This window comes from Aplidium turbinatum, chromosome 13, assembly GCF_918807975.1.
Source record: "Aplidium turbinatum chromosome 13, kaAplTurb1.1, whole genome shotgun sequence".
NCBI classification, from domain to species: domain Eukaryota; kingdom Metazoa; phylum Chordata; class Ascidiacea; order Aplousobranchia; family Polyclinidae; genus Aplidium; species Aplidium turbinatum.
In genome coordinates, this window is record NC_137484.1 from 13,549,638 (window position 1) to 13,560,402 (window position 10,765).

At 37.9% G+C, this 10,765-nt stretch overlaps 1 protein-coding gene across 1 annotated transcript; it reads left to right on the forward strand.

Annotated features, from left to right (window-relative positions):
* The first annotated feature begins 207 nt into the window (after positions 1-207).
* On the forward strand, positions 208-7,541 carry LOC145782450 (uncharacterized). The gene is made up of 10 exons (XM_082594243.1): positions 208-367; positions 1,822-1,904; positions 2,090-2,161; positions 2,310-2,520; positions 2,819-2,963; positions 3,302-3,440; positions 4,206-4,352; positions 5,467-5,648; positions 6,684-6,812; positions 7,238-7,541. The coding sequence occupies exons 1-10, from the start codon at positions 246-248 to the stop codon at positions 7,364-7,366; spliced, it is 1,359 nt and encodes a 452-aa protein (XP_082450369.1). The 5' UTR covers positions 208-245; the 3' UTR covers positions 7,367-7,541.
* The last annotated feature ends 3,224 nt before the right edge of the window (positions 7,542-10,765 follow it).

Sequence of the window (10,765 nt, forward strand, 5' to 3'; positions counted from 1 at the left end):
ATATCGTTGAAAATATTTGCAAGGATAGGTTACCCTTAAACAGGGCCGAAGTCAAGTTTCATATTCAAACTTTGTAATTAATATCCACTGCCGACTGTAGGCCTTCAGTCTTGTTTATAAGCCAATAATTTGATTGAAAGGTCTTGTGTAGTAAAAGATATTGCCAAATTTTATCTGTTAATGTGCATTTGTGCGCTTTCAGTTTCAGCTTAGAAAGGTTTTCTTTAGTTTGTTTATTTTTCATCATGCGTTCTGAAGTGTACCGGTTAATTCCACTTGTATTCCTCTTCATAGCGAGCTGTTGCAGCAAGAGTTTACCAAAAGATCAAGAATCACTGGTAATTGATTGTCTTGAGCACAGAAATGAGTAAGTTTAAACTTTTTTTAAATTAGTAGAGCCTACTACAGTATATACAGTAGTATACGCTACTGTTTTTATAATGTTATTTCAGTGTAGTATAGGCTAGAGCAGAGGCGTGCAACATACGGCCCGCGGGCCAGAGCACGGCCCGCGATACCCATTTACGTGGCCCGCACATTCTTCATCAAGTAGCCCACTATTTTTAAATACTTTTCACTGTTAGATCGGAGGATGTTGTTATTTGTAACGTCATCATTAGCATTATTGACTTTTAGCATTATTACATCATTAGCATTATTGTTGCGTCATTAGTAAGCGTTGTAGAAAACCGCCTTGTTCTTCTGGCAATGATTAACATAAATCTTACTTTATGGGTGCAGTGTGGTGAATATATTAATATTTATTCTACAAAAAGCTTAGCATAGTAAAAATGTCTACAAGTAAGAAAAGGAAGGTTGATTATGAAAGGCGGAAGTTCAACAATGAGTGGTGTATAAATTACTTCGTTGTTCAACACAATCAAGATGTTGTTTGCCTGATTTGTCAAAACACTATAGCAGTAATGAAAGAGTACAATATCAAGCGACACTACTGTGCAAAACACTCTGCTAATTATGATAGCATTGTGGGTCAATTACGGGTTGACAAAATGCAGCAGTTGAAAAAGTCTTGGAGCAAACAGCAAGAGGTATTTCACGGTTACAAGAAAGACATTGAGCTTGTAACAAAACTGAGCTTCAAGATATCTGAAACTCAATGTGTAACTTGATTGTGTGTACTTTTCCATTAAATAAATTGTTCATATAAATTCATGTGTTATTCGATAGACTGGCCCTCAGCATCATTATAATTGTACGTTGTGGCCCATTGCGATAAACAGTTGCACGCCCCTGGGCTAGAGTGTGAATCCAGTTATTGGGTAAAACTACGGCCAATTAATTGTAAAACCTAAACTGATTCCAGATCAAAAATCAATCATAACCTACTTATACTTGACCTATTCTATTATTCTCTTACCTCTCTCCTCTCAGACCTTTACTACTGTGATGTCAGAGCAACTGTTAACTGTAGAACTTGAACACCAGCGCACTGGCTCGGAAATTGAGCTTTTCATCAGTTTTTCAATAAAGAGGTTTTGGATGGCTAGCATTTAAAACCAAATCGAATCTCTGGGCTTGTGTGTCGACAAATTTTGCAAGAAAGATAAGGCAGCACTTTGAAAAAATATAGATTACCTAAAGATAGACCTATTTTCTCAATAAGCGTGCTACTACATTGATTCACAGAACAAGTTCAATTTTCTCTTTAAAAGACGTAACATTTTTTTAGCTTTGACTTAAACTCGCAAGGGGCCGTACGTAACCCTTGCAGGATATCTTTGACTACGCCATGATTATTGCCTCCTTTATCTTTCATCTGTTCAGCACAAGCCACAAGTAACTACGTAAATGTACTTTCAGTATGGAATGGCTTCGTTCCTTGTCATTAACTAAAGCCAAGCAGTGTTTACGATACTTAAACAGCATACGTGTTGCTTCAACAGGTGGGTAACGTACTTTTGGTGTCACACTAGCAAATGTGCAGCGGGGGATGCAATGTTCTCACGTTTGTGTTAGCGACGTTTAGCCTACATGTGATAAATAAAAAATTAAATGACCTAAACCAAAAGTTGGTTTGAGAAACTACGATACGTTCATTCAGAAATCCTGACGAACTTTTTTTTTTCAGCTCAAGTGAACAGCTATAGCGTTGCACCTGGTCAACGAAGAAGTTCAACCGTTATGTTTAGTTATGTTTCAGGTGATGTGGCTTAACTCTATTGCAAAAAAAAACACAAAAACAAGCTAACTAGAACTAAACCACCTTGGACAATTATTCATCCAGTAAGGTTAGAGCTAAAACGCCAGCTCAAAATACTAAAAATTGATATGTGACTTGACACTTGCAGCTTTGGTCAACTGGCGAAATAACGAAGGGAGCATGGCTGGTGTTCTTCTAAGCAAAATATCACCCTGCCATTACCATTCCCAATATGTAAAGAAATATTGGACGGATTTCTTTCTAAAGCGGAAAAAAACTGCCGCTGTGTCCCCTGTGGTTTTAGATCAACAATGGAGTGACGGTAATGGAGAGATTACGTTACGCCAACCACAAACAAGGTGAGCTTGGCCTCGTTTTATTTGACATGTATCTCAATTCTCAATAACATGTAGCCTACATTCGATAATTAAGTCAAAAGTATGCCATTCTATTTCTATCCCGGAAGCTACATAAATTTGTCCATGGTCTATGCAGCATAAAAGTTAATTTTTCACAACACTACACAATCGATATGGACAACTGACCTTGGAGACCAGGTAGAATGGTCAATAGCCATTAGCCAAGTCCAATATTGTAAAATGGTGGTATCGCACGTTTGGCATCAGAATAAGCTATTGAATTTGTAATAAACTTCAGGTATTCGGCCCAACAAATGGTTGCGGCAGAGTTGGTTCTTTCACGAGTCAGTCCAAGTAAACTTGGAGAACAGTTTGGGCGTTACGGGACTTCTGTATCATGCGACCACAGTGGCAGACTGCATTATCTTCACTCAGACTTTCAGGTGTGATAGGCTACTCTGATTGCATGAAACGCGAGCGCAAAAACCCATGGTGATAGTCTAGATAGGCTATTGCGTCCTTGCAGGATGAATATCTTATGCCAAAGCAATGACTAATTTTTGTTGCTTTATGAATATGTTACAGCACCTACAGTGTTTGTCACTAAGGTTATTTGTTAAACCTTCTCTTCGACAGTCCAAGAGTCGAGGGGTTCTACCATTTACCATCATGGCAGTGGTAGTAACTCCGGCTAAATGTTAAGAGCAGATGATGAATCGTAAAAATATGATAGGGAAAGTTGTTACTACAGCATGTATAACGAATGCTATTTTACTTGCAGTCTTCCTGCCCTAGTTCAGATGGAAAAATGATCGTCCTTGATTTGAAATTAGATCGATTAGTGGACTGGCATCACACTGGCGTGGAAAACATCACGTTGCATGTAAAAGTTCATCCGCGGAGACAATATTTACATCCTCGTAAGTAGAACAGACCAAACTTGGATTATAGGCTAAATTTTTTTTGTATATTTGTTAGAAAGTGCAATATTAAGGCGGGAGAAATGGTAGGCTTTTATAAAGCGGTAGTAGTTTGGTAGTTTTTTTCCTCAAGAGAACACACTAATCCTTTCTCGAGTAGTTGTAGATAAGGCGTAAGCTACATGTAGGCAGTATGCTACATTGTACAAGGTGCGCAATTGTAGTCACAGCGGTTGAGACAATAATTTGGGCCCTGTGCTGACAAAAAGCTTAAAATCAAGGCTAAAGCCCAGCTTAAAATACACAAGAACTAAGAATGGGATTACCTAAGTTGGGATTACCTTTGTAGAAACGGTTTAAATTTTATAGGCTACCATTGTAGGTTTCGTTTTGTTTGTAGCACGAGAATGAATAAAAGTTATAGTAATGGACATTAAACTTGCTTGGGTAAAAAACTATGTTAAAGCATCTTCATAAAATTACCTGTATAGCCTACAATCCCTACATTACATGATTTGGAAACATATTCCGTGCAATTTATCTAACATTTATGATTCAAGAATTAGACCAAAGGATAGTTTTAAAATTGCATATGCCCTACAAGTCATAACTAAACTTTTATTTCAATTACTTTATCAGCTTCTAGAACCACGGCTGCACTATTGTGACCTATGGTCTGTGACCAAAGTCCATAATAATTTCTTTACGTTTCTATTGGAGTTTTTGCGTATTCGCAAGCAGAAAAAATAAACTGAACTATTACAGCTGCCACGAAGCTTGTCAATGTAGTGGAGAAAGTATTGGGTGTACTTTTACATTTTCGTCGTTCTGAAGCTGATGAGGAACATTCCCGCCAAAAACTGCAATCCGCTTTGATGAACGTTCCGACCACTTTTCATAACTCAGATACCGGTATTGTAGTAATAGCCTACACCTGTCGGTTCATGTTAGCACTCAACATTAAAGGTAGTAGGTCGAGATTGAGTTCTGCTTTGTTTACTGTTTACCTTTTTCAGTTTTCTAGATGTGTAATAGTAGTCTGTACTGATTGCTTTTCGGCGCCATATGTGTGAGCGCACTAGTCGAACGTTGGTGCATGTAGCTACAGACCACAGACCTTGCAAAAAATTCAAAAACAATTAGCACAAAAAGAAGAAATAACCCTCCACACAAAGTAAAATTTGCCTGACTTTTGACACTTTTTATTTCTTTAAAAATAGTGTCTAAAAAGAATGTCTATAAAGACATCATTAAAAGTGACTACTGAGTCTGTCAGTACTACTGACAGTGGCCAGTGTTTCGTTCTTCCGATCTCTTCAGCGTAGTAAAATGAAAGTGGAAAGTTGTCTTGAAGCTTTGAGATGATGGTTTCTGAGAGTGATTTTAATAAGTCAATGAAAATTGATTTAAGCAATGAATGAAATTTGTTAAAAATAAAAACTTGAGAAAAGATAAGAATTTGTTACTATGCTAAGACGTAACCATCATCAGAGATGGATCTAAAATACAAGAAATTAGATACTCAAAAGTCATGCAAATTTCACTTTGTGTGGAGCTACATGTAGCCTACTTAAGAGGTTACTGTTGTTTTTTTTATTCACTTGTTGATTTATTCATATCAGTTTGTATCCTCTTTGGATCCTACTCTTATACCATGGGCCAATCCTAACAGGCTATAGATGTTTGCTGGTAGGCTACACCCTTTCATTTTCTTTGAATTAGCAGAAAGTTTGGATTCACGCGATCCATTCTCCAATAACAGTTGTGGAAAAAAATTGCTAGAAATATGTTTTACTCAGCAATATCTCAAAAAATACTAAAAATATGGCACAACTAGTATTTTGTTACATGGTGTAATTGATAAAGCTTTCGCCACGTAAAGACGGCTTCTTCAGTATCTTATTCAAACACAATATTTGGAAATACTATATTTAAGGAAAACATCTAGATAAAGTGTAAATTAAACAAAATAATGCTATCGGCTTCGAGTTTAAACTAATCACGAACACTTTTCCACTTTGAGCAGAATCTGAAACTTCAACCGAAGGTTCGCCCACTTTTCTACAGCAGCATCGTTTAAAAAAAGGACGAAAGCGCCGTTCACCCGCTTTCCCAACTCGTCAAACAATGACAGCCAACGCACCTTTGTTGACTTCAACCAAGCCTTGTCATCGTGCTTCATTTATAGTGAAGGATGAAATTACGCATGTAAGTGACTAAATACTAAATAGGCTATTATTTGTATGCTCATTAAGCAGTAGCATTGACAGGGGTGTCAGGAGGTAATTAACCGGGGCCAGGGATGATTTTAGGGGCCAGTAGGCTAACCTTTCCATGGAATCCGGGAACTTAAAGAAACCACCACGTATTTAGATACAGCCTACGGAAGTGCGTTTTTTTAGTGTTTTGATTTGGGGCCCGAGGATTTCAGTGGTGCCGGGCCTAAATTATCTTCAACGGCCCTATTAAGTCGCCCACTCGCCAGTTTCATCATTAGGCCTTTCAGCCGGTCATACCACTGCTGGCAGATGGCCTCCACATATGTTTCCACACCATTCTGTCTTTTGCTGTTCTGATCCAGGTGATGCCAATCTTTCCTTCTATGTCATCTCGCCATCTTCTTTTTGGTCTCCCTCTAGTTCTTCTTGCATATCTTGGTGTCCATTCTGTGGTTATCTTGGCCCATCTGCTGTCTGTCATTCTTGCTACATGTCCTGCCCATTGCCGCTTTAGGTTTGTTGCTGTTTCTATGACACCTTTGATACAAGTTTTGTTTCTGATGACTTAATTTCTAATCTTGTCTTTGCTATTTATGTTTAATATTCTTTCCACGTTCTTTTGCGCTCCTGACAGTTTTCTTGTTTGTTGTTTTGTGAGAGACCATGTTTCTGCTCCGTATGTTAATGTTGGCAATTAGGCTACTGTGTCCATGATTTTTCGTTTTAGGCTAATTGGAATGTTCTTGTTCTTTAAAAAAGTGCTATATTGACCAAATCTTCTTCAACCTGATGTTATCCTTTGGGTGATCTCAGTTTCGATGTCGTTTCCTGGTGTTATCATTTTCCCTAGATATTTGTATTGATCAACCTTCAATGACATAACAAATCAAATTTTTGTCTTTATCGTCGCTTCTCTTATAGCCAAAGTTATGATGCTATACAAATAGTTTATTACTGTACGATAGTCTTATTGGGTTGATAATTAATTAATTAGCATACTATTATTTTATCATGCATTGAACAGAGCTTAAATGTTACATGGCCGGAAAACGGAAAGCAATTCTGGGATATTTCGGAATGTGTTGGACATTGCAACCGTGAATCTCTTCCATCCTGGGTCGATATAACTAATCATGCAAAAACAATAAGTTTGGTGTGTATTTTTCTGTTTTTGAATAGCCTTAACTGAATTAACATACTCTAGCATAGCCAAGGAAAGTTTGTCCAAGTAAAGTTTTAAGCTTGTGATTTACTTAAGTCCAAAAACCGGCTCTTTTTAATGGAGTTGCCGACTGGCCCATTTTATAAGTGTAATATGCTTTGAACAGTTAAACGTAGCCTACATACCTACCTAGCTTAAACTCCATAAACTATTCGGTTAGTCATCTCTCGAACTCGGCCAACTCCTTGCTCAATTAATGCAGCTTTTGCGGTATAGATGGACATAAATTTGGTAGCTATCGAACATTAAGTTGTTTCTTGACAATGGAAATACATGCTTAAAGGTCACGACAAATAGTTTTTTTATCCGGTTCGTGAAACAGTCTTAAGTTATAACTAAATTACTTTATTCAACAGCATAATCGAGGTGATGTTTGCTGCGCCCCCACTCAGTTCAATTCTCAATATTTTGCTACTGAACTTCATGGTGAGCTTCAAATTGAAGAAATTGACGACATGGTAGCATCACAGTGCGGGTGTCGATGAAAACTGAAGATTTCTTACGTCTTTTCGATGAATCTCACCTCACTGTGTTTGTGTATGCATAACATTTTCTGCAAAAGTCAACCTTGTAATTTTGAGTTATACTTGAAATGTTTCTTACACATTTCAGTAGTTCCTTGTTTGATCTACATTGTTAAATCAATAAATACTTTTTGCAGACTTATTGCGCTGTTGCAGTCTATAGGCCTCCTATTGCTGAGTAGGCTAAGCCATCGCTGTTGTCAAAAACGTTTTTATAGACCAGTCCATCTAGCCACCAGCTTTGGTAGGAATTGAAACGAAATATGACTGTTTTGTCTCGTGTCGGCTACGTTATAAGTAAAACATCTTACTTGTAGTTTGTCTATAAGCTATTAAAGGTATCGAAGGTCATTCAAATGTAGCTTGCAGTAATAACGAAATGTTTTTTACCCCCCCTCCCCCCCTTCTAGGCTATAGCCTTAGTGCAGGTCACTAAAATTTTTATCGCTACTCACAGAAAATTGTTATCACAAAATTAGTTTTTTTTTTCATAAATAGGCTACACGAAGATTAACTTGACTGACTCACAAATTTTCGTAGTAACCGGTTGTTTACTCAAGTCCACAGCATCTCCTCGAAACTTTCGTTTACGACACCGGTAGGCTACGTCTCATTACTGAACTCCTGTATCCATAGACACCTTGTCGCTACGCTACATAACGCCATATGCCAGTTTGGCTAACTCTTTAGGAGCATTATGTAACATTGTATTTGAAGGAACTTTTTATCGAAACGCTTACAATGAGTGGACTTACAAGACATAAACTTAATTTCAATAACAGAAGTCTCAACAGATGTTTGCTATTTCTATCCTAGTTTTTGCATAAAAATTGTAAGAATTTATATAGTCTTATGAAAAAGAAATGAATAAAGTAGGCTATTGTCCTACTTTTTTTAAAGATAACATGACGATCTCTTTTCCATCTTCCAAAACTCTTGGACGTGATACTCAACAGAAGCTTTAAACAGGGGGAGGGGAAGCGAAGTGTGGACCAAATTTTATATCAAATTAAACACGTTTCCCGACAAAATTATTTGTATTACATTAAACTAAAGCTGGAGCTTTATACAGTAGTTACAAGTAGTATAATCATCCTAGATTAGGATACTAATCTATACAATTTCTGTGAAATTAAAGTTACACTCATGGCGAAGAACATTGAAACGCATTGTCACAAGGAGCTATCACCTAAGATTTTCAAGGTTTTAAAAGATTGTGAGTCGTTCTGGTGTTTACAAAGCAGTAAAAAGGTTGGTTCAAAGACTGGTACGGTAGCTGCTTACCAAAGGTCAAGAGCACCCCGGAGAGATCCGTAAGAACCAAAAGTCACATTAAGATCACTGGAGAAAAGTTGCAATGGAATCCTGGAAGAAGAACCAAAAAATTTGCTAAAGAGGCACATGTTAGCTCTTTATTCGTCCAGGAGATGCTGGTAAGAGATCTTAAGGTTAAGCTCTACAAAATTACCAAACGGCAACTTCTTTCTGATGCTACCAAGAAGAAGTTTGGAAGATCAAAGATTCTTTTGAATATGCTCCGCATGCAGCCACGAGTTCTTTGGACTGATGAGAAATTATTCCCTGTTCAAGTCATCAAAATCAACCAACATGTTTATCTGAAGATGTTAAAGGATGAAGGTGTTCCTTGAGATGGCGCAGCGGGTAAGGTGCTCCCTTTCCAATCATGCAATCCTGGTTCGACTCTCGGCTTATGCTGGTTGTTGACAAACACTGCTCACCTATATCCAGGGTGTAATAGGCTACATTGGGTGGGTGTAGTTGCTCAAGTAAAGGCAGCTGAGAGAAAGGAACTGGCCACCCTACTCTCGTTAATGCCGAAGGCTTAGGATTAGCTTAAGGCTTAGAATTATGAGAACCTTATTTTATCTCCCAATGCTTGGATTCAAGTATGGGACTCGCCTTTATTTTTTTGTTTCTTGGGTGAGGAGAGTCACTGGAAATAAAGGAAATATGCTTCAGCAGGATGGAGCAACCTCTCAGACAAAAATTGCATAATTTGGTCCCGACAATTTTATCTGTGGCTGACTACAAACGCTTATTATGGTGATGGGAGTATTGAAGTGATGAGAATAGTAGAGAAAGCGAGAAAAAAAGTAGGCTACATGCTCAATCTAAAGTGCTCTATTTGAGTAAACAAATCAGATATAATAGACCTGTTGCGTTTTTTAATTAACATGCCACGTGACAAAAACTGTCCAGAATAGGCTATGAAGCTTGGTGCGTTTTTGTTTATTTATTTAAAAAAAATGATATTGTTGATGTCCGTTTAGCCCCTGCCGTGGGGAAAAACGGACATATGACAATATTACGAATAAGATTTCTCTATTACGATTTCTCGCCTTCTCTACTTCTCTACTTGATCGGCAGCAGTGGCCGAGTGGTTAGCGCGTTGGGCTCGCAGTCGAGAGCCTGCATGTTCGACTCCAGCCACCCGCACTTGCTGTTGTTTCTCTGGGCAAGAAACTTTACGATATTGCCTCTACCCAGTGATCGAATTCGAGTAATGGGTAGTAGCCTACCAAATTTAAGTCATACATAGAGTAGACAACCGGAAACCGACATTGCCGTCGGCTGCAGCGTAGGTCAGGTGTACGTCGGAAGGCGTAGGCTACACCGATGCATGGCGCTCAAGTCCGCTTTCCCGCAATGCAGGATAAAGATATGAAAAAACAAACAAACAAACAAAACAAACTAAGCGGGACACAATTAAGTTGAACTGATTACCAGTAGGCCTATTATGTACGTGACTTAAAAAAAACCTTTTAACAAACTGGTTATATTTCTACGCTGTTTTAATAACTTAATATCAACTCCATCGTTTTTGTTAGTTTTGCACGGGGCTGGATTCAAGCAAGGAATTTGTATTTACTGTAGCCTACATCAATCTTACTTTTTTTTTCCTTGCTGCCAATACTTTTAATTATTAAATCTATAACCATGTTCGATGTTTTACTTCTACCCCAGTCGAAAGATCCAGTCGTAAGATCCAGTCTACCCCAGTCGTAGGCTACTTCTACCCATGTCAAAAGATCGGCTGGTCTGGTTTTTACGAGAACATCTTGAGGCTAATATGGAGTGTGCACTATCTTGAAGAAATACACTAAACTGGATTTAAATTGTTTAAATAACCAAATTTTTCTTGATTTGTTGCTAGATTTGGTAAATGAGGGTTGTAACACGACGAATTTCAGTGGAACTTTTAGTTACGTATAATTTGTGTTTAATTAATGTAGCTTACCTAAATTTTGGTGTGGTTTGTTTAAATGTTTAGATGGAAGCTGAGTAGCCTTTGGTGGCCTTTTGCTACCATCTTTGTTATGGAAATTATTTGTGTTTATT

Coding starts and splice junctions, on each gene's coding strand:
- LOC145782450 (XM_082594243.1), top strand. CDS start 246: ATGCGTTCTGAAGTGTACCGGTTAATTCCACTTGTATTCCTCTTCATA. Junction 368..1,821: donor TGTCTTGAGCACAGAAATGA/GTAAGTTTAAAC, acceptor ATGTACTTTCAG/TATGGAATGGCTTCGTTCCT. Junction 2,521..2,818: donor TTACGCCAACCACAAACAAG/GTGAGCTTGGCC, acceptor AATAAACTTCAG/GTATTCGGCCCAACAAATGG.